This window comes from Epinephelus fuscoguttatus, linkage group LG14 (genome assembly GCF_011397635.1).
Source record: "Epinephelus fuscoguttatus linkage group LG14, E.fuscoguttatus.final_Chr_v1".
Taxonomy (NCBI): Eukaryota; Metazoa; Chordata; class Actinopteri; order Perciformes; family Serranidae; genus Epinephelus; species Epinephelus fuscoguttatus.
Genome location: NC_064765.1, coordinates 20,707,699 through 20,730,086, shown reverse-complemented (window position 1 = coordinate 20,730,086; position 22,388 = coordinate 20,707,699). Strand labels below are relative to the sequence as shown.

Sequence of the window (22,388 nt, the reverse complement as noted above, 5' to 3'; positions counted from 1 at the left end):
TTCATGTATTCATATATATTCATACAAAGATGTTATTGGGGGAAAAATATGAATTACTGATAGGACCTTTATAAAGACTGAAATCTGCTGTGCAATGTAATGTGAGTTTACATTTACACCCCGCCGGGGGGCGCTGCAGTCAGACGAGCTTCCATCATCATACCGGAAATCAACATTCTTCTTCTATCCCCTTCAAACATGGCGGAGGTCAGGCTACGTTTTGGAAGGGGAGCAGCCAACTTTGCGCACAAAATATGTAACCGGCAACTCCTGGAAAGTGAAAATAAGCTGAGTAAAGGTGCAATACGAGCTTCAACTCTGTCGGCAGGCTTCCTGTTGGGTGGTGTCAACAACAGAGATGTGTACGGAGCCGAAAAAGCAGCGGACAGGGTGACCGTTGGAGCTTCACGGGACAGTTACACAAGGGTAACACCACTGTTTGGTAATGTCAGCGATGCTTTTGAAAACCAAAATGTCGCTGGATATTACTATTATTCCGGACTCAACAAAGATGATTCCGTTTCTAGTAAGTCACAAGTACAAAATGTAGAAGCTATTTTCCCTCGGTACCGGACTAATGGGAAGTTTCGGAGGGTTTTCTCCAGTTTCCGGTCCGTTCGTCGACAGCAGAGCCTCGCTTTGTGTTGGGGACATGGGCAGTTTGTCAGAGCCTACAGCGGCAACGGGACCCGATCTGAACCTCTGTACAAAACCAGAACAGGCTACTATGAAATCCTGGAGGTGACTTCTACCGCCACTCAAGCCCAGATTAAAACCGCCTACTACAAGCAGTCCTTCATCTACCACCCGGACAGAAACGCCGGCAGTGAGGACGCCACTGTCCGCTTCTCTGAGATCAGCGAGGCCTACACCGTGCTGGGCAACAAGGCGCTGAGGAAGAAATACGACCGAGGTCTGCTGAGTCAGTCAGACCTCATCACAACAGCCAGACCCTCCGCCAAAGACACAGGGAGCCCCGCGAGACAGCACACCGAGAGCCGGCGGTCTGTGATGGGCACCGACAGCCGAGGAGGCATCTTTGATTTCGACAAGTTCGTCAAAGCCCACTACAGCGAGCAGCTGCAGAAACAGAGAGACATCACAGCCCGCAAAGAGGAGATGCTGAGGAAGAAGCAGGAGAGGTTTGAGGACCGGGAGGCCGGGGGGATGACGGAAGTGGGAGTTGCTCTGCTGCTGGCGATGGCCTTTGGGATACTGTTCAGCTTAAAGCGCGGGTGAAGTTCACTCACATGGAGGTGATGGAGGACACTTGAATCACACTACAAAAAACAACAGTATTCACGTGGCAGCCGTTGAATGCCATTTGTTTTGACCCTGTCCTCTGACCTCTCTATGTAGGGACACACAAACTATTAAAAATAATGAATTATTGTACAGTATGGATGACTTAACATCATCCATTGGGCCAGTGTGACATGGTGCAATTAAAATGGGGTCACACTCCTCTGAAGAGCTGCAAATCAAAGACTAAACTAATGTACCCAGGGTGTCTCCAGGTTCTTAACAAGTCTTGAATTCAAGTTTAGGCCTTACATTTCATTTAGTGTGCTTGGATTTTAATGTATGAGGTCTCAATTGCCACCAACATTTTATCCAGTTCAATTCACCCATCTTAAAATGTCCACATTTCTGACTTGAACTCACCTGTTGGCAAAATGTAGATTAACCTAACTCCCCTTAATAACCATACTCCTGCATAAAACCTACCTCTACACCTGACCACATATATACAACTTACCTTTATGTTTACCTGCAGTGCTTGAATAAGAGTGAAGACAATTAGTCAAAAAATAGTCTTAAATTTGGTTTGAAATGATTTTAAAAGGCTTTTAAAAACATTAAATTTAAATGTTTGATACCTGTAGACATCCTGGTACATATGTTTCTGTTCCTCAGTCTGCACAGTACTGTATACCTCTCATTCTGTCTGTGAACACAGTTGTCTTTTTTTTCCTGGCGTAAATATTGTTACTCAGTTTGTCAGTCACACACAAGTCAGAGGTAGAGCAGGTTTGATCCTCGGCTCCTCCTTGAGCAAGATACTGAACCCTAAATTGCTCCTGATGGCTGTTCCATCGCTGTGTGGGTGTGTTAAAAACTGAGTAGCAGGTGGCACCTTGTGTGGTAGCCTCGGCCACCCGGGTGTGAACGTGTGTGTGTGTGACTGAGTGAATGTGACTCTTAGTGTAAAAAGCGCTTTGAGTGGTCGAAAGATACAAGTTCAGGTACATTTACCATAGTACTGACATTTTCAGTACTTTCAGTAAATCATCTCCTCTTTTTCTCTTAATCCTTTAATTTGAGGCTGCTGTTTTTTTTCCTTTTAAATCAAAAGAAGCCAAACTTCTCAAATGTTAAATGTCATCTAAACACAAGCAGGCATACCAGTCAAAATGAAATGAAAAGATTGTTATCTAAATCAGTAACAACATTATGAATTGGACCAGGCATTCAAAACTTTTGGTACGCCAAAATGCAGTCATTAGTCTAGAGTATTGAGGTCCGGCACCCAGCTCTGCCCACCTGTCATCAATTCCCCTCTGTGCCACAAATGTTGTCTTTAAAGGTATACAATGCAGGATTTTCCTTAAAAAAATGTATAGACTCATACAGAAGTTATCCCTCTCAATCTTTTATGAGTCACTAGAAGTGTGTAGAGGTGTATTTATCTGCAGAGACTCTGCCCTCTGCCTGTATTTTCTGATTCTCTGTGTTTGCAGGGTTCATTGGTGTGTGCCCCCACAGCCCTCAGGTGAGGTCAGGGCTTTATAAAAAAAATTGGACACCAGGCGCACAGATATAGTGAGGTGAAATGCAAAACAAGAGTGAATCTGTAGTTGGTGAGCGTGTTTACACACAGCGACAACAATCCTGCATGGCATACCTATAAATGTAGTCCACATTTCACTGGTTGATTTACAACCTGGTAGTGTCATGGTTCAACTTTGGTTTTTATAAAGTCATCTGTCTTTCAGATTTCTCTTATTAAAGGTAAAGCAAGTTTCGATTATGGTTTCATGTGTTGCTATTTATAGAAAACAACCTATGGCAATGTATTGAATTAAGGGATGTGTGGATCACTGGTAACCCACTAAACAGGGGCATTATAGGAACTGTAGATGTATGCTCATTAAAATGTGCCTTGGAGGATATTTATTGTAAAAATCTCGAGTTACATTGTTCGGATATTTAAGAAATAAATGAGCTATGAGCAGTGCCTGTCAGAGCACAGTGAAACAAGTGTTGCTTGAGTCTTTTGTGGGCAACGTTGTAAGTCAACAACACAAACACTGATGAGTTTTGTAAAAGTCTGTTTTAAACATGGTACAATGAACATAATAAGTGCATTTAGAAGTTGACAACACACATCACACTTAAAGTAAACAAATCTGTCATATGAGTGCTCATTAACAAGAAACTCAGGTCAAACAAACCCTACAGTGCATCTACACAAATACAGTTAACTTATTAAATATCATTAAAAGTGCTGACATAACACAGAACACTAAAATCTATGAAAACAAACCCAACCTACACAGCTTATTTAATTCCCTTCTTTCACATGGTAGCTTCATGGTCACAGGTCATGAAAGTTCATTAATGTACAGTTAGTAAAAGTGTGAGTGCATACTGATGTGCTGATTGATTTTGTGAACTGTATTAGGGCTAAAACAAACTAAAACACTGTAGATCCTGGTAGTGTATATGTATCACTGATTCTTGAGAACACTTTATCCAGTTTTAGCACACTAATACAAGCTGCTTGTTAACTTTCAACACTGAATTTGATGAAGTATTCTTCGTTTTATATTTGTGGTGACTTAGCTTAAGAAACTGTCCTTCAGTAGTTTATAGATGACTGGCCATGAACACGTCTGCAGTCCCGTCTCTGCTCTCAGATAACTGGGTTGAGGGCGTCGTAGAGCCGCTGCACTGCCAGCTCCACCATCTCCCTCAGAGAGTCGTCTTCTGTGCATTCATCCTCGTAGCACACCGACTAATCAGGGGAGAGGACGTCAATGAGAGATGAAAAAAACAACAATCTCACACCAAAGAAACCAAGAGAAACGCTTCTCACTCTTGTTTGCAAGCAGATGAGAACTGTCTTTCCATCTACGGTCACAGAGATGCTTTTACCATCACTGAAATCCACACATTCCTCCCCAAACATGTCCCTAAAAACACAGAGATATATTATTATTATTATTATTATAATTATTATCATAATAAAGTGATGTACAGTATGCAATGTTTTAATCAAGTCAGTATGGACTGTGTCTCACTCACTGTAACATGACTGCCAGTCGGGTTTGGAAGACGTCCATGTCCATGATGACACTCTGGGTCTCCATGGCTGTTAATCAGGAATCACATTAAAAATGAATTTTTTTAAAAAAAGTCCTTTACAATAACGAGACAATGCATTAAAGGTCCAGTGTGTAAGATTTAGGGGGATTTAGTGGCATCTAGTGGTGAGGATTGTAGACTGCAACCAGCTGAAACCTATCCTGGTTAGAATTCCCTCAGTGTTCATTGTTCAGGAGGTTTTTACTGGGAGCTGAATTATCCACAGAGGTTTCTTTCTCTCCAAAATAAGCGAACCAGGGGTCTCATTTATCAAACAAAGTGTAGGATCCATACTAAAAATGTACATACGGCCAAAAGCCAAAAAAAAGCTTGTGCCAAAAAAGGTTCAACAATTTCTACAGTCAGGCTTCTACCTCACCATCTGCGCTGTCAGTGTCCCATCTCCAAAATATTTGGAGGCATGGGTCAGAGTTTCTTCCATCAAATCTGTTTTTATCGATCAAAACTTTTGCATAGGAAGTGGCGTACGCCTCTTTCATGCCTCATTTTGTGCATATGTGATGTTTATAAATGAGACCCCTGGTGATTTAAACAGGTAGAATCACAGAATAAAGCAGTTTCATGTTAAGAAAATGTATTTTTCACTGCTCTTGTCATGGAGAGGCTGATAACTAGGATGCCAAACACGAAAATGCGAATGGCCCCATCTAGAGCAAGTGTTTGGTTTGTCCGTTCGGGCTAAAGTAATGAATATATGGCAACTGTTATTTTCAGGTGATAAATGAAACACAAATAATTTATTGTGTCATTCCCACAGTCCAAAATGCATTCAAAACTAAAGATCCATGTAGACAGCATACACAGCTGATTTCCAGACTGACCTTTCTGCGCTTTTGGGTTTGACTGGACCTCGAGCACTACAGTGGTGACGGCGTCGGCGTACATGTCATTGAGAGGGTTTGCTAGCCACTGAAACAGGACATAAAGAGAAAGGGTGGTTGGGTAAATGAGCCAGTCTAAAGAAAGCCAAGTGTCGTGATCCTGCCTGACCCCTCACCTCCAGCAGCACCATGCCAACCTCGTGGATCAGAGTGATGTTTTTAAAAATCCTCAAGGTGTTCTTCTCGGTTCCGTCAAGCTCCTCCACGTCACCTGAGGGAAGAGAAGAAGGTGGTTGCTTCTGCATAGATGAACAAAAGCCAAGAATGTTTGCCGGTGTACACAGATACGGCGGCCTTACCGGTGAGGTTCCTCAGATGGCAGACAAGCAGTGAGTAAGGTCCAGTGAAGGGGATGGCCTGGGTCTGTTTCACTGTGCTCATAGCCAGCTCTGTGTATGCTGCAGAACACACACATCAGGTCAACTCATGATGCCTTATTTCTTTGTCAGATATAAAAAGAAGCAGCAGCAGTGTGTAAAAATGAATAGAGGACAGAGGGAGAGTAATGGACAGAGATATTTTGTGAAACAAAGTCGTGTGGACAGAATTTTGTTTTAAATGGCGGGAGAACATCAAAAACATCTATATATGTGTAAACAGGGCCTAAACAGAACAAACATGTAACATATATGTGTGTAGCTGGTCTGTTGCTGACAGCAGGCAACCAAAAGACAGTTTCTGACTAACTGACTCTACTGGGGTGTACTGCTAACACACAGGTGGTCCTATACTGCGGCCTGCAGGTGGGACAGTTTGGAGAAATACAAAATAAATACTTACTAGAAAGGTCGGAGGGATTAAGGATGTGGTAGTTGAAGTTCTTTTTCACCAGTATGCCTGACACCCTCTGGCCCTGCGCACACTTCTTATCAGCCAGAGAGCCCATCACCTGAGAGGAGGAGCGGTTGTTAACTTCCCTCAGGTCTCAGACTGGATTTATTTATGTGTTTAACATTTGTAAAAACACGAGCACAGAGTCAGACAGACAGGCAGTTTATCGACCTTGGCCAGTTTCTCTCCCCTGAAGTTGAGGGTGACAGCCTCTGTGTTGCGAGGGTTGTGGACTTCGATGTGAACCTGGTCGTTATCCTCGTACTCCCTGATCAGCGCAGCCTTCAGACGCGCCATCTCATTCTGCTCCCCGTGAACCAGGATCTGACAATAACACCAACAAGGAGAGTCAAGGGTTTTCCTAACTGAAGGGTGCAGACAACTGTGAATTTTACACACAAATAAATCAATGTTTTTTTCCCTCCTACCACATGAGGCGGTTTGAGGGCTCTGATGAACTCGCTGGTCTGCTGGTAGTCAGTGTGGGCAGAGAAAGAGATGTAGTCCACTGACATCTTCAGCTGCAGCTTCTGCCCTGACATGGTGGTGATCTCCTCCGGCTCAGACATGATGTGCTGCAGAGAGAGAACACAACACCACAGTAAGCTGCTGTAACTATACATTCATTGTTTCAACAGGCACATCTGAATTAAAATGTATATAAATGATGGCACTGTTATCCAAGAAACTAGACATATCTGTCTATTATTAGAGCTCTCTTAAGGGCAAATCTACTGGATCTTGTGTAATAACTATATCTATCCTAGTGCAATAAATACATTTATTCTAGTGCAATAATTATATTTATTTTAGTGCAATAAATACAATCATTCTGGTACAATAATTTTATTAATTCTAGTGCAATTATAACATTTATTCTAGTGCAATAATTATATAATTCAAGTTCAATAATTACAAGTACTCTAGTGCAATAATTACAGTTATTCTGGTGCAATATTACATTTATTTTAGAGCAATAATTACATTTATTCTAGTACGATAATTACATTTATTTTAACGCAATATTAACATGTATTTAGGGCAATAATTACATGTATTCTAGTACAATAATTATATTTATTCTGGTGCAATAAATACTCCTATTGTAGCGCAATAATTACAGTGTATTTACTTATTTGTGCTGTCAGCTTATTTGTTTGCTGAAGGTGTTTTGGGGTTTTTTTGTTTATTTTTGGTGTCTTCCTGTGTCTTTTATTGCACTGATAAGGAGTAGCACTCCTGATTTCCTTGTATTCTGCTCAATGACAAAAAAGACTTTCTACTTTAAACCCCATCTACCATCCTGTTGTCGTCTGACCTTGGCTAGTGTGCCCTCCACACAGTATCCAGCGATGATGACTCCGTTCCTCTTATCGGTGCACCAGCTCTCGAAGAGCTCTCTGGACAGCCCGCTCTGCATCATACCTGGAGACGCCATCACCACACTGGGACCGATGTCATCAAAGTGATCCATGCTCTGGAAGAAAACACACAGCCACCACAGTTATTGATATTCAGCTTCACCCTGATGATACAGCCTGATACAGCATGTATCAGTAGAGCTTTCTACCTTGAGGTTGCTGATGTGTTTGAAGACAAAAGGGTTGTTGATGTTGATCGCCTTGCGGATCTTGTCGTTCATTGCGTTGACGTAGGTCTGGTACACAGCCATGCACTTCTTGGCCAGGGATGAAGCGTAGTAGATGGGGATGTCATGGAGCTCTGGGTGGTTCTGCCAGTACTCGTCTACAGGTGAACATGAAACAGAAATACAAAAAATCATCAGATAGCCAATTACATAAAGGTTCTTTGCCTTTTAAATGAGATAAAAATGTATAACCTCTCACCCAGGATGAGCAGCAGTTCCTGGGCGCGCCCCAGGGCAAACACAGGGATTAAACAGCGACCCTCTCTGTTAACAATGTCATGGACTGTGTTGCAGAACCGAGCTTCGCGCTCCTCCCTCTTCTCATGGATGTGGGTGCCGTAGGTCGACTCCTGCAGGAAGAATAACAGGATTAATCATGTTGTGATCACTTAAAAATCTTTTAAGATAGCGTTCAAAGGGAATTATTATGTGGCATACTATGATTAAGATGTCAGGTTTGACACTTGGGATCTCAGCTGCCATCAGATGTCTGTCTTCCTGTCGGGAGAAGTCTCCCGTGTACAGCAGCTTCAGAGAGGAAAAAACAGACCGACGATGGACTGGTTAAGTAAGCTTAGCTTTTATGCATCAACAGGACTCTGAAACAAAACACACAAGTTGTTACCTTGACTCCAGCTATTTCGATCATGAACATGGCAGCTCCCAGCACATGACCAGCGTGATAGCACCAGAACTTGATTCCAGCCACCTCCTTCACCTCGTGGAAGTTGATGGTCTCAATCTTATCCATGCTCTCCTCCAGATCAGTCTCAGTGTACAGCATGTCATCTGCAGAAATGTTGCTGCAATAAATCAACGATTAAATTACTGTAGGTGCATTATTCATTTGGAGGTGTTCCATAAAGGCGACTGTTCCTGCTTCTACCTGACTTTGACGTAGTCTGACAGTAGCCAGCGGTAGATGGCCTTGGTGGCGTGGGTCATGAAGGTCCTGCCTTTAAAGCTGGTCTTCTGGAGGAACCAGGGCAGAGCTCCACAGTGATCCAAGTGGAAACTGGTGAGAAGATACATGAATGGACATTAAATACCCTTAGTTATGTTATAGAATATAATCCAAATGGTATATAAGCAGAACATGCCTTAGTAAGGAAATTACAGATGTGGTTGTGAGGTTATGAAAAATACAATATTGAACACATGAAAGAGACAGTTCAAGACTCACTGGCTGATGAGCAGCAGGTCTATCTCAGCTGGGTCGATCAAGTCTATGTAGGGGAGAGCATCCATTCCCTCCAAACCAGGGTGGATACCACAGTCCAGCTGCAAAACACAAGTATTACTGTATTTATTCACCCAGGATAATGCACTCAGTATCACTGCTGCTTTCCAGGGAGTCCTGGGTACACCAAGTCAACACAGGACTCAATAAAACAACAACAGAATGATTAGAACACATAAAATAAAACAACCTGCACATTAGGGCCTGCACAAAGAAGAAGAACATAAAATTACATGTCTTATAGTTATTGCTGTCATATAATATAGCTGCATTAGGGACTGTTATTTATTTATAAGGAGGAGGTGGTGCAAAACAAGGGAGGCACGTCAAACCTTTTTGTAAGCTCTGGGGAGTAACGTATGTTTTTTATTATAGCTTGGGTGAGGGACATACAACTTTAAATGGTTGTATTTTGTATTTATTTAATACTCTCTAAACTCCAAACCCTGCCAGCATATTTGAAAGGCACATTTTCTTTAAAAAACACCAAAATTAAACCATTTATCATAGCCAGAAACTGTGAAAAATGAAATTATCCTCAGATTGTCAAACTTAAACTCTTAAAAACATCATGCGTGACAAATGCTTCTGTCAGGAGACATAACCAAATCTAACCTTAAAATAGAGGTATTATGAAAATCACTTTACACTATGTCTCATTTAAATTTTCATCAAGAATGTACTGTTAAATTCAGACTAGGTCCTTGTAAAGATAAAAGTTATTCACAGAGCATCTTAGACCTTAAATGACAAAGATATTTGAAAAACTGGAACACTGCGGCAGTGATGACTTTAGACTCAAAAAGGGTGTGTCTGTGACAACCAATCACATATGTTAAAAGAAAGCATCAGACCTAGCAACGGGTTCAACCACACCTCCTCACTTGAAGGTAAAAGTTTCTGTCCCTTCCTTACTCAGAGTTGCTCTGAACTTTCCTAAATCACTCCAAAGCTAGGACTTCTTATTTAATTTTTTTTTAGGCTATGTTAGGAGCTCTCTGAGAGGATTCTCAGAATATTTGTGAATACAGCCCCAGGATTTTGTCTAGCTGCTGCTGCAACTTGTGTGATGATGTGACTTGTTAGGCAGATTTGCATATTGCTTAAGAAATTCACTGGTTGTTTCAGTGATAAGTCTCACTCCCTCTGTGCTGTTGGCTAATTGCATTGACTCTAATACCTACATTTAATGTGAATATTAAAAAAATAAATAAATAAACTGCTGGTGCCCTCCAGGCACTCAGGGAGGCTCAGGGAAAAATATTTGTAGCTCTGAGGGGCTAAGATAATACTGGTAATACTACTACTACTACTACTACTAATAATAATAATAATAATAATAATTATAACAATAATAAATCACACCCCAGCCTCCCCCCACTCTGATAAGTAGCGAACAGTCCCTTACTTGGTTGAGGAATATTGTTAGCAATTTTAATGTAGAGTGAGGTGCATAGAAATTTGTCTGAAATCACACAGCAGCATGCGGTCAGAGTCAAGACAAAAATATCTACCATAATTTTCCTTCCTTTGAACTCCAGGATAATGCATGACCTCCCAACCTCCTGACCAGCACCCCTGTAATCAAATAAGAAAATAGCGTTTGAGCTAACGTTATATTTAATTCTTATTATAATGGATACATATAGAGGTAGTTACTAATAAAAACATGAACTCACAGTGGACGGATAAGCAGCTGGTCACTCTCCTCTGCGGGGACAATCACCTCTACTTTGCGTTTTGTCGCCATTGTGTGTTAAATGCTGCAGGTAATAATAAAAATAGAAGAAATCATGTTTACTGAATGAATGAGAGAGGGGGCGGCTTTTAGTGGCGTCACATTTCCGGTGGTGTGCCAAAACACAGCCGACGAGAAATCAAAAGCGGTCGACACACTAAGCGTTCCGGGATAGCCGTTGGCCGTTTGTTACGGTTACAAATTCACATTAATAAAATGTTAAAAGGAAAACGATAACCATAAATATATGAAAACATTTTTCTTTAACCTTTGTAGACGCTTAATAAAACATTTTATCCACAGGACAGTCGGCTCAATATTCAACTTTAGAGCTACTTTTTTTGGGCGAGTGCTTGGTCGCGTCCCCTTTAAGTGGTGTTGGGTGTAGGCTGTGAAACTCAAAGGGAAGCTGAAGAGTCAAACTGAAGGTAAACAGAAAGCTGCTTTATAGAAAATTAATATTGAAATGGGTCACGATACCAACAGGTTTTGCTTGTATACTTGTTGAATATATTGCGTGTGTATTTGCCAGCCAACTGTGAAAGTCCTCGCTTTTTAACTTAGTGTGAAAATAAATGCGGTGGGGACATTTAAGGTGGAGTAGAATGAGTTTCATCCAAACCTTTGCTTTTCTGTTAGCATGTACAATATCTTAAAGCTAACGAGCGGTGTTTTCTGCTTAGCGTGTATTTAGTTAGCTAGATAAATTATGTATTCAAGCTAACCTGTTGATTCAGTTTTAAATATTTTATGCCCCCTGACCTCACCCCGTTACACATACACCCTCCGACTCCATCACAAAGACCTGCAGTAATATTTGGCTCTGACATGATGGAGGCGGGAGGTATAGTTACAGCAGCAGGTGTAACAGACAAACTGGTTTCCATTTAAAATGATGCCACTCTGTAACTTTACCAGTAGTTACTCATTTACACAAACTACAGCCTTTGAAATTGCCAGCATATAAGTTAGTATGAATCAACACCTCTGACAAAGTCTCAACATTTATTTAATACTAAGAGATACTGATTACACAGCATCATTACTACACAGGTGTGCCTTGGGGTGACCACAATTAAAGGCCACACTATAATGTGTTCATTTCACTACCATCTCCATAGTTGTTTCTCTTAATTTGGCAGTACATCCAGCCTGCTTCACAATAGCACAGGTCAGTCATAATGGCAAACTGCTGTCAGGTCAAGACCCTGGTGTGTAAGGTGAGCATGCAGATACACTTCCCATGGTCTGTGCAGAAATTGTTTGGTTGTGCAAGCCAATTGTTGCATCACCTGTTAGTGTGGCTGGTCTGAGACGATTTTGCAGGTGTGGAGATGTGGAGGTTTTGAGCTGGTGTGGCTACATGTGGTCCGCAGTTGTGAGGCTGGTTGGATGTACTGCCAAATTCACAGAAACAACATTGGAGATGGTTTATGGTAGTGAAATGAACATTCAGTTCATGGGCAACAGCTCTGGTAGACATTACTGCAGTCAGCATGTCATTGGCACGCTCCCTCTAAATTTCCAACATCTGTGACATTGTGTTGTGTGATACAACTGCACATTTTACTGCCGCACCTGTCAGGTGGGTAGATTGTCTAAGAAAAGAAAATGTGCTCACAAACATAAACGTTATCCATTTAAATAGTCTAGATTTCTCTGTGTATGTGATGACTGCTTATGTTGTTCTCAGGTCTCTCTTGCAAAAGAGATGTCGATATAAAAGGGTAGCTTCAGAATTTTTTAACCTGGACCCTATTTACCCATGGTTTTGTGCAGTAACTAATGGAAACAACAATTTTTGAAATTGGTCCGGTTTTGAGAGAGAGCGCTGCAGCTGGCAGCTGCGAGACAGGCTGCAGTGTAACCACTTGGGGCATTTGGCAACATCAATTTACATCCACTAAAAGTGCTTGTGTTTGCCACTGACAGGCTCAGATTATTATTCTAGGTGTCTGTCAACATTTTGAAAAGGATCTCTTTATAGACTATTTTATTTAAGGTAAAATGCTTTTTGTTTAACCAGAAACAGCCCCAAAATCACCATTGCCAAAGTCACCAGACTTTATTTAAATAAACAGTAATTATATTCTTGTAAAACACACTTCATTCAAAGTTGACAAAAAATAATACTCACAAAAGACATCGTGGTTTATCTCTCCATTGTTCTCACAATCACCAACTCTGGTTCTGTCTAAAGTAACCCTTAATTCACCCAGTTAGATGTGAAAATGTGCTGACTCTGGTGGGTGTGGCAGAAGGGATTTCAGGACTATTTCTGGGTACACTGAAAGGATCTTTCTCATTAACAAAAAGGTTTATCTCTGTAGGGATCCTTTCCATAATGTCGTCAAGTGAGCCTGTAAGTGGCAAAAACAAGCTCTTTTATTGGACATAAATTCATGGTGTACAAATGCCCCAAGTGGTTACACTGAAGATTATTTTGTGGCTGTCAGCTGCAGCTCTCTCACTCAGTACTGGACCAGTTTCAAAAATTGTTGTTCCCATTAGTCACTTAGATGCAAAATGTGAAAACAGGGTCCAGTGTTACCTTTTAACGAGACTTCCTGAATAGCTGTGCAGTTGTCACAGTAACAATGGGATTATGTAGCTGAAGGTCAACACTCTTATTTATCCATTATTTAGAATTTAGACTATGCTATGTTCTACATTCAGTCATTAATCATCTCTATTAACATTTGAAGAGAGAGTTCTGCGGTGTGTTTAACACTGAGGTCTGTGATGATTCAGGTTTGGTGAGGCTGGAGGGCTGGATGTGGTCGTCATGGTGAAGGATGTTCCGGAAAGTCAAAAAGCGCCACAGCAGCAGCAGCTCACAAAGCAGTGAGATCAGCACCAAAAGCAAAGTACAGCAACACAACCACACACACACATAAATTTTATGACAAAGCCACTTTACCCTTGTTGAGCCAACACCCTCTTGTGTTTCTGACTCCATGTAGTCTGTGGACTCCAGTTTGGGAGGCCTCTCCAGATCCAGCACTGTCGCCAGCCTCGACACAGACTCCACCAAGAGCTCAGGTTAGTCAGCTAACTCATGACAGTTGACAATGTTGACCTCCACCTTTTATTTTCTAACTGATTATTTGATGTGTGCCCTCTGCATAAAGGTAACAGCACGTCTGAAACATGCGCTGAGTTTCGAGTGAAATATGTTGGAGCCATTGAGAAGTTACAGTTTGACATGAGCAAGACCCTCCAGGAGCCTCTGGACCTCATCAACTATATAGATGCTGCTCAGGTAGGAAGCTGAAGGGACACACTTCAAGTAGCAATGATTGGCTCTCGCAGTCACTCCAGGCGGTCAATATTGCATCATTCATTTATGAAGACGCTATAAATAAATATTCTGCTTCTTTTCACAGCAAGATGGAAAGCTGCCCTTCGTGCCCGGAGACGAGGAGATGATCCTGGGAGTGTCAAAGTACGGAGTCAAAGTGGCCTCACTGGACCAGTGTGTGAGTAGAAAAGCAGCTGATAAAGTGATATACTGTACTTGAGATTGAATGCTCATTGATTAGACTGTGCAGTATTACTGTGTCATCAATACAGCCGAGCAGCACGGTTATGAATTCAGCATCAGTTTATAGTTTCTGTGCAAAGCTGCTGACACAAGAGTTTTCAGAAATTCCCTTTATGTTTGGTGTATATCTCTGAGATAGTGCTACACAGAGATTTACCTCTGAAGCCACACTGATCAATGTTGCTTATCTGTCTTAAAGAAGTATTTCACTGCTGGAAAGATGCTGTTTTCATAAAACTGGGCTGTCTATGCAGCAGAAAGACGCAGATACTTTTAAACATGACCAGAGAAAAGGGACTGTGTCATTAGCTCAAGGGGTAGAAAACCTAAAACCGGGGTGTCGGTGGCTTAGTGGCAGAGCAGGCGCCCCATGTACAAGGCTGTTGCCGCAGCGGCCCGGGTTTGACTCCAGCCTGTGGCCCTTTGCTGCATGTCACTCCCTCTCTCTCTTCCCCTTTCACACTTGTCTGTCCTATCAAATAAAAAGTTAAAAAATGCCCCAAAAAATATCTTAAGAAAAAAAAAAAGAAAACCTAAAACCACCAGAATGCACTGCACCACACTGGACCAATAAACACCCCTGCTGGTTGGTGACGTAATGCGAGCTAGTTTGTTTTCTCGAATTACAGTTCAACAGTAAGTTAAAATACGTTACTGAAAACATTTTAGGCAAAAATAGGCAACGCAGTAACAGAATCTTGGCTCGTATTTTATCAGCACTGCTTAGTTTTACCATTTGAACTCAGTTTTTTCAGCCTCTGTTTTTAGAATACAGGAAACAGTATGGCGCTTCCTGTTCACGAACTCTCCTATTACAGCTAAACAGTGCACTAAAATATGTTTCTATAGACATTTGAGGTTTGAAAATAGGCAATACAGTAACAGAATCTTGGTTTATATTTGATCAGCACCGCCTGGTTTTACAGTTTGATCTGAGTTTTATAGAAAGAGAATGAGAGGGGCGTCTCTCTGTACTCTTTGTGTCCTTGGTGGCGCACTTATGAAAACAAAGGAGGTTAAAAAGAGGAAAATTCAAGGTGTCATAGCGTGCCATACTGTTGGGGTACAACACATGCGTAGTAAAATCTGGTCTGCACTTGCTGAAAGGCTAAACAGCTGGCGTAGTAGTCATAGAACATGGGGACTATTAATTCCTTTGACAGAGGCAGTCAACTTTGGGTCAAAAAATATTTTGAAATGGGAACCTGGAACCTTCTTGCTATGCGGAACAGTGCACCACCGTGCCGCCCTTCAGTGGAGTTTGTATGTTCTCCCTGTGTCAGCATGGGGTACTCCTGCTTCCTGTGAATGTGAGCGTGAATGGTTGTCTGTCTCTATGTGTCAGTCCTGTGATAGTCTGGTGACCTGTCCAGGGTGTACTCCACCTCTTCCCCAGTGCCAGCTGGGATAGGTTCCAACCCCACACAACCCTGTATCAGGAAGGCGGTTACAGATATTAAGTAAATGAATCAATGATTTACTGAAAAGGTAATAATAAAAGACCTCTCTTGTTTATGGTCTTAATAAAGGACCATAAACAAATGCCGAAAAAACGTTGAGCGCATTTCTTGTGCAGTCAACTGTAACCCTGCAACATCACAGCTGCAGTTACGTTGCTCATGTCTCATACCCCATAGTTGTCTTGGGGTCAAACACCATGTCCCAGCCTTCATTTGATAGCCCTAACAAAAGTGTGGACGTACAACCTGTAGTTGAAGCAACAGCCCTAGAACCAGAGTCAAAGATTTAAACAGGGAGATCTGTGAAGTTTATCACATTTCATTTACACATACTGCCCACATTGTTATGACATAAAGCTGGTTGAAAGTCAGCAACGAATCGTGTTAACCATGTAATACAAACAGAGAAATGTGAGCTTGATGTACAGTCAGTAACAAAGTGCTGTTGATCGTACCTCTGGTCCAGGACGTGCTGCACCGACACCCTCTGTACCTGATAGTGCGCATGCTGTGTTACGATGACGGCCTGGGCGCAGGGAAGAACCTCCTGGCTCTCAAAACCACCGATGCAAAGCAAGAGGAGTGCAGCATCTGGGTGTACCAGTGCAGCAGCTCGGTGAGTGTGACCAAAGTATAACATGAAACAGTTTTCTGGTTTTTAGTTTTTTCCCTGAGTGTTCTCTCTCATCTGTCTGAACAGGAGCAGGCTCAGTCCATCTGCAAGGTGCTGTCGGCTTCCTTTGACTGCGCTCTGACATCAGACAAGTCCTGAGAGCGGAGAGGACGACGGGAGCTGAGATCTGTCCAGAAGAGAGATGAAACAACTGCAAAACCAGCAACAGAAAATCAGCGGATTGCCAAAAACAGCAACCATTTCCCTTTTCTCCAACTTTGCTTTGTTTAAGTGAGATTAACTGGAGGTTAGTCTGAAGGAAAGCATGATTCAAGCCTTTGTACTGATGGCAAAGTCACATCCCGCTCAGTTTGTGACACACAGTATCACCTTCCCATCATTCTCCAGTTGAGACAGAATGACTGAATTTGTCTGAATCATTTCCTTTGAGTCTTTCCCTTACCTCACATGTTCCTTTGACCTTTCACATGAAGTCAAATGAGCAAAGTTCAGAAAAAAGGGAGATGGTTGCAGAATGTAAATCATATTCAGTGCAAATAATGGTAGAACATGGTACATAACCCATCTCCACCCAGCTGTGTCAGCATGTGACAACTCATGGGAGACATCCATCAGTGGAGAAGCTACATGGTACACTTATTTGACCACAGTTTGTTTCTCTCAGCGTGGAAACCACTCAGATCTCTTCTGAAATGAAATACTGGTACAACAGTAGTCACTTTTTGGATTTGAAGGTACACAAAGATGCTTTAACTGCCTGAGAGGAGTCTTACTTTTTTAATTTGTGCGATTTTACTCAGTTTTTTTACTTTTATTGTATCTTTTTAAAGTTCTTTATACTGCAAGATTCTTGGTACCAAAAGCTTGATGTGTTTTCTGATTTGGTAACTCCTTGTTTTTATGTAGTGTTGAAATATAAATTAAATCCATATATGGATATATGGAGGAAAAATGTGTTTACAGTCATGGTACTTAACTTGACTTCACCTTGTACATAATAATAGCCCATTCCCCCTTTTTCCCTGTCCTCCTTTTCAACATGGTCCTGTTAAGACTGAGTTTAAAATGTGTCACATGAATTAAGATAAAGAATTTGATCTGACAATAATGGAGTGGATGACTTTATTTTGTTTTCGATACTGATTAAAGTGGATCGTCTCCTTTTTCTCTCTGCATGCATGGGCCTCTGCCAGGGAATCCTCTCCTGGCAGTTTTTTGGCTAAACATTCTCTACTTTAATGCTTTTTTATGCACTCTAGCAGTGTGAGTGAATTTTAATTGTATTATGTTAAGAAAACGCTCAGCCGGCCATGTAGCACCTTATCAAGGGCAAATTTGTAACACTGTCCTACAAGCTTGGCATACAGGCAAAGTTACAGTTGGCTGCAATCTGAAACCTCACCACTAGATGCTACTGAATCCTCCACAGTACATACAATATTTATTTTATGTATAGAGCACTTCTCGTAGTACTCAAAGACACTTTATATTGGTAAGAAACTATTAAAAAATATTTATTATAATAATTATATAATTATGAATACATTTTTAAGTGTTTTGTCTTTTAAATGTCTTTTTTTTTGGCTTGGCTGACAGGTGATTTGGCAAAAATCACTGAACAAAAATTTAAACCCAACACTAACAAGATGCTGATAAAACAGCACCGTTACTATACAGGTGTGTCTTGGGGTGGTCACAATTAAAGGCCACTCTGTAATGTGCAGTTTTATCACACAACACAATGCAGCAAAGTTTTGAGGGTGCGTTCCATTGGCATACTGACTGCAGGAATGTCAACCAAAGCTGTTGCCTGTGAACTCAACGTTTATTTCACTAGCATCACTGGTCACCAGTGTCTTCCCTAACTTTGGCATTACATCTGGCTCACCTTACAACTGCACACCACGTGCAACCACACCAGCTTAGGACTTCCATATCCAGTGTCTTCACCTGTAAGATTGTCTGAGACCAGCCGACCTGGCAGCTGATGGAACAAGTCATTTGCGCAACCAAATAATTTCTGCACAAACCATCTCAAGGAAACTCATCTGCATGCTCATCATCCTCACCAGGGTCTTGACCTGACTGCAGTTCGCCATCATAACCAACTTGTATGATTGTGAAGCCGGTTGGATGTACTGCCAAATTAAGAAAAGCAACACTGGAGACATCCTATGCTAGAGAAATTAACATTCAGTTAATAGACGACAGCTCTGGTGGACATTCCTGCGGTCTGCACGCCACTGGCACGCTCCCTCCAAACTTTGGACATCTGTAGCATTGTGTTGTGTGATCAAACTGTACATTTCAGAGTGGCCTTTAATAGTGACCAGCCCAAGGCACACCTGTGTAGTAATTATGCGATTCAATCAGCATTGATGTGCCACACCTGTCAGGTGGATGGACTTATCTATGAAAAGAAGTGCCCACTTACACTGATCTTAACAAATTTGTGACCAAACTTTGAGAGGAATAGAAGAATCTGTTGAGTGCATAAAAAAAGTCTTAGATCTTTATCTTAAACTTGTAAAAATAAATAAATAAAAAAAGATGGGAGCACAATATTAATGTGTGTTTTTACACTGTGGTGCTAACATGCTTAAACATTCCCCATCAGAGGGAGCTCTTGATGCATCTTCTGACTTTCAGCTTGACAAGAATCACACCAGCCACATGTTGTATTTTTAAACTGCAGGTCACTACCATAAACAGTTGTTTTGAGACTGAAATATCCCAAAATAAACAGGATGTGTTGTCAGCAATCGTTCAGTAAAAGTAGGCATTACTGTTTACACATATAAATCATAACACAATACTGTAAAGAAACAGACCAGAGCCTCGTATTACTTCATTTTATTATTCCAGTTTTCCCATTTACTTGCACAACAGAGTTAAGAGTCGATGCAGTGATCCACAGACAGTTGACAAGAATGAATTAAGTTTATTTTCCCAGTTAAGTGTGTGTGTGTATTTGTGTTTTCAGCACACACAGGTCCAGCTGAGGTTGCATCTGCTCATCACCACAGCGCATTAAAAGACATTTGCTGCCCAGGGTAAGTCTTCTTTTTTTTTTTTAAACATATAAATATCAACAAAATCAAATCTATTTACACGAATAGATTATTAAATCTTCCTGTTTCCAGTGAGTTCATATTAAACGTGATGAAGAGAGCTACTGTATGATTCACACGCTTCTCTTCTCGTCATTCACAAATCCACGGAAAGGCTCTGGTTTCAGGTTAAATGCCTAAATATCAACATTATGAACAGAGAGAAAGTTGCTCTGCAACCAAAAGGAAGTTAATTACATTGGATGTTTGATAATTATTTCATAACACTATTGATAAACTCATCTTTCTACATCATGGGACCCCAGAGACGCACAGATAGGAGTAGGCTGAAGCTGCAGGAAGGCTAATTCTTTAGAGATAGAGACTCATTTGTGAACAGAGAAAAGAGGAAGCAACATTAGTCAGAGAGTTAACTCCTACTCTTCATTCCATTCCCACGCCCTCTTTATTTCTTTACTTCAATATTGTTTCAGTCTCAGCTTATTCTGCACACACACACACGCACACACACACACACACACACACACACACACACACACACACACACTTCCTGTTCCTCTAATAAGGCAGATGACAGCGCAAAGTGTCAGACTCTGCATGAATGTAATTACTGGCTGCAGTCAGTGTCACCATCCAACCTCTAACTGCATGGGAGGAGGGACTGTTGAATATAATCCTCTACGATGAAACAGTACAGGCAGTGTGTGTGTGGAAAAGCTGCTCCATCACTACACACCTGTGAGCGAGCGGCCTCTCCCAGGTGTGAGGAGTCGGAGGCTATTTTTACATTATTGTCGCCCCCTTTCAATGTCTGTCTGTCTTTGAAACGAGGACAGGGAAGCGCTCCCTCGGGTGCAGCTTCTAGCATATTGCGGGGGTTAACGTAGCACCATTAGACAAGCCTCCACACAGGAGGCCTACTACAGGGTTGAAAGGTTGCACCTATAAGCAGGTAGGCATTTAAAATCGCTCATGCACAGAGGTGGAGCGTAAGCACGTTGACTGTGTTCACATTTACAGTTGTAAGTAAGTTAAAATTCATTGCTGGAGCCTTTTCAGTTCTATCTGTACAACGCAGCTCAACAGAACTTGGATGAAATGAATACTGTACATATTAACCTTCATTATGTCACATGTTGTCTGATGTTTCGTAACAGGGATGAGGACAAGCAAAGTGCATTTATTGCGAGAGGTCATTCACTACAATCATTGTTTTTAAATCTTAGGAGTCTTTGTCAGAAACATTAACAGCAAGCATTAAAACCACTCAGAGTCCCACGAGGCCTCGCCAGGAGCGACACCCTGACTTTCTGCTATGGTTGCCGCGCCAACGCCCACACAAAGTTGCAGCCGAGGTGACGATACAGCGGTGACACTTTACGAAGCTCGCTGATGATGAAGGTGATGATGTCGACAACAAACGCTGGGACCAAGCTGGATGATTTGCTGGCTGGTTTTGGATAGAGACAGGTGAAGGAGGGACGCCGCATCCTGCGACACTTCGTGAGACCCAGAGAGGAAGCTTTCAGTCAGGGATGAAGTGTACAAATGTCACCGGGAAGGCTCCTCTTCTCATCGGATCACCTTCAATGTGACCCAGCTGTGAAGAGGGAAGACAGAAGCAACGTCAGAGGATGATAAGAGGCAGCTATAGTTGCAGTTAAGATGGGTCTTGTTCTATTAGGTGGGCGTAATATCACTGAACACTAAACAGTTTGACTGCTTAAAACAAAATAAGTCATCTAGGGCACATACACAAAACTAAAACACCACTACACACTGAGGCTGGGTGTTCCGATTAATCGCTATTGAAAGAATTCAATATCGATTCTTAAAACCACAAGACTAATGTATGGAGCACCATTTAAGTCAATATTATATGTGAAAAAACATAAAATATATCCAAGAGACTGTGATTCAGTGATGTTCTGGTGCTACTGCTACAGTCTGATAAGAAAAATAAAAACAGCTAGATAATAAATATGGCAGTAGGAAATAAAAGCCCCCTGATTTTTTTTTTTTTTTTAAATAAAAATGTCTTTAAAAATTATTAAATAAATAAATAAAAACCTTTTACTTATTTATTGAACAATATTGACACATTTTTGTATTTCATGATTTATTTCATAGCTATATTTATTTATTTTGTAGGGTTATCTATTTATTTATTGCCTCTTATTTATTTCAGGATTTAATTTATAGATAAAATTATTCATTTTACAGGCATTTTTATTTATTTATTGCCTCATTTATTTATTTCAGGATTTATTTCATTGCCATGTTTATTCATTTTGTAGGTTTATTTATTTGTTGCCTCTTATATTTATTTCAGGATTTATTTTATAAACAAAATTATTTATTTTACAAGCAAATTTATTTAGTTATTTATTTATTGCCTCATTTATTTATTTCAGGATTTATTTCATTGCCATATTTATTTATTTTGTAGGTTTATTTATTTATTTATTGCCTCTTATTTATTTCAGGGTTATTTTACAGACAGAATTATTCATTTAATAGGCATATTTATTTATTTTAGGATTTATTTCATAGCCATATTTATTTATTTAATTATTCATTTATTGCCTCTTTTTTTAAATAATGATTTTATAGCCGTATTTATTTAATAGATTTATTTATTTATTATTCCATATCGACTTTCAGAATTCCATATGATCTGCCTCTTCTCAGCAAATATGCATAAATGTGAACACTGTCGTGACTTGGAAAAAAAAAGGTGCAGTTAGAGATGCAAGATGTCTAAAATGTCTACACAATGAAAATCAAATTATTACAACATACAAAAAAAAAAAGTTTTCAGGATAAAAACTGAAAACTGCTTTTATATTTCTGCACTATATAAAATCCAAATTGAAATGAATCAGGAGATCAGTGCCAACATCTAGCCTTACCAAACACCATCTAACTGAGTACACACAGTGGACTATGAGA

At 40.8% G+C, this 22,388-nt stretch overlaps 4 protein-coding genes across 4 annotated transcripts in view; 2 read left to right on the top strand and 2 right to left on the bottom strand.

Annotated features, from left to right (window-relative positions):
* The first annotated feature begins 196 nt into the window (after window positions 1-196).
* On the top strand, window positions 197-3,247 carry LOC125901354 (uncharacterized). The gene has a single exon (XM_049597014.1). It carries the CDS (start codon window positions 199-201, stop codon window positions 1,237-1,239), a length of 1,041 nt encoding a protein of 346 aa, XP_049452971.1. The 5' UTR covers window positions 197-198; the 3' UTR covers window positions 1,240-3,247.
* A 92-nt stretch (window positions 3,248-3,339) lies between these two features.
* On the bottom strand, window positions 3,340-10,828 carry LOC125901300 (cleavage and polyadenylation specificity factor subunit 3). Its single transcript, XM_049596944.1, has 18 exons — window positions 10,669-10,828; window positions 10,504-10,567; window positions 8,933-9,030; window positions 8,636-8,764; window positions 8,375-8,552; window positions 8,188-8,277; window positions 7,949-8,099; window positions 7,672-7,847; window positions 7,420-7,578; window positions 6,530-6,676; window positions 6,273-6,425; window positions 6,051-6,159; window positions 5,570-5,668; window positions 5,387-5,481; window positions 5,211-5,298; window positions 4,309-4,375; window positions 4,100-4,196; window positions 3,340-4,018 (listed from the first exon to the last, which is right to left on the bottom strand). The coding sequence occupies exons 1-18, from the start codon at window positions 10,737-10,739 to the stop codon at window positions 3,917-3,919; spliced, it is 2,073 nt and encodes a 690-aa protein (XP_049452901.1). The 5' UTR covers window positions 10,740-10,828; the 3' UTR covers window positions 3,340-3,916.
* Window positions 10,829-11,018: 190 nt separating this feature from the next.
* On the top strand, window positions 11,019-17,474 carry itgb1bp1 (integrin beta 1 binding protein 1). Its single transcript, XM_049596945.1, has 7 exons — window positions 11,019-11,155; window positions 13,479-13,594; window positions 13,691-13,769; window positions 13,859-13,989; window positions 14,114-14,206; window positions 16,198-16,347; window positions 16,432-17,474. The coding sequence occupies exons 2-7, from the start codon at window positions 13,523-13,525 to the stop codon at window positions 16,501-16,503; spliced, it is 597 nt and encodes a 198-aa protein (XP_049452902.1). The 5' UTR covers window positions 11,019-11,155; window positions 13,479-13,522; the 3' UTR covers window positions 16,504-17,474.
* Window positions 17,475-19,924: 2,450 nt separating this feature from the next.
* Window positions 19,925-22,388, bottom strand: part of asap2a (ArfGAP with SH3 domain, ankyrin repeat and PH domain 2a) — an 87,210-nt gene continuing 84,746 nt past the window's right edge. Inside the window, exon 28 of the mRNA XM_049596372.1 lies at window positions 19,925-21,036. Within this exon, the coding sequence (XP_049452329.1) occupies window positions 20,962-21,036 (75 nt within the window). The 3' untranslated portion in view covers window positions 19,925-20,961. The remainder of the gene's footprint in view (window positions 21,037-22,388) is intronic.

Bases quoted from the DNA above. Each gene is read 5' to 3' on its own strand.
- LOC125901354 (XM_049597014.1), top strand. From the start codon at position 199: ATGGCGGAGGTCAGGCTACGTTTTGGAAGGGGAGCAGCCAACTTTGCG.
- LOC125901300 (XM_049596944.1), bottom strand. From the start codon at position 10,739: ATGGCGACAAAACGCAAAGTAGAGGTGATTGTCCCCGCAGAGGAGAGT. The intron at 8,278-8,374 runs GTAACAACTTGT...TCCTCTCTGAAG, and splicing joins TCGAAATAGCTGGAGTCAAG to CTGCTGTACACGGGAGACTT. The intron at 4,197-4,308 runs GTGAGTGAGACA...CTGTGTTTTTAG, and splicing joins CGACTGGCAGTCATGTTACA to GGACATGTTTGGGGAGGAAT.
- itgb1bp1 (XM_049596945.1), top strand. From the start codon at position 13,523: ATGTTCCGGAAAGTCAAAAAGCGCCACAGCAGCAGCAGCTCACAAAGC. The intron at 13,770-13,858 runs GTTAGTCAGCTA...CTCTGCATAAAG, and splicing joins AGACTCCACCAAGAGCTCAG to GTAACAGCACGTCTGAAACA. The intron at 16,348-16,431 runs GTGAGTGTGACC...CTGTCTGAACAG, and splicing joins TGTACCAGTGCAGCAGCTCG to GAGCAGGCTCAGTCCATCTG.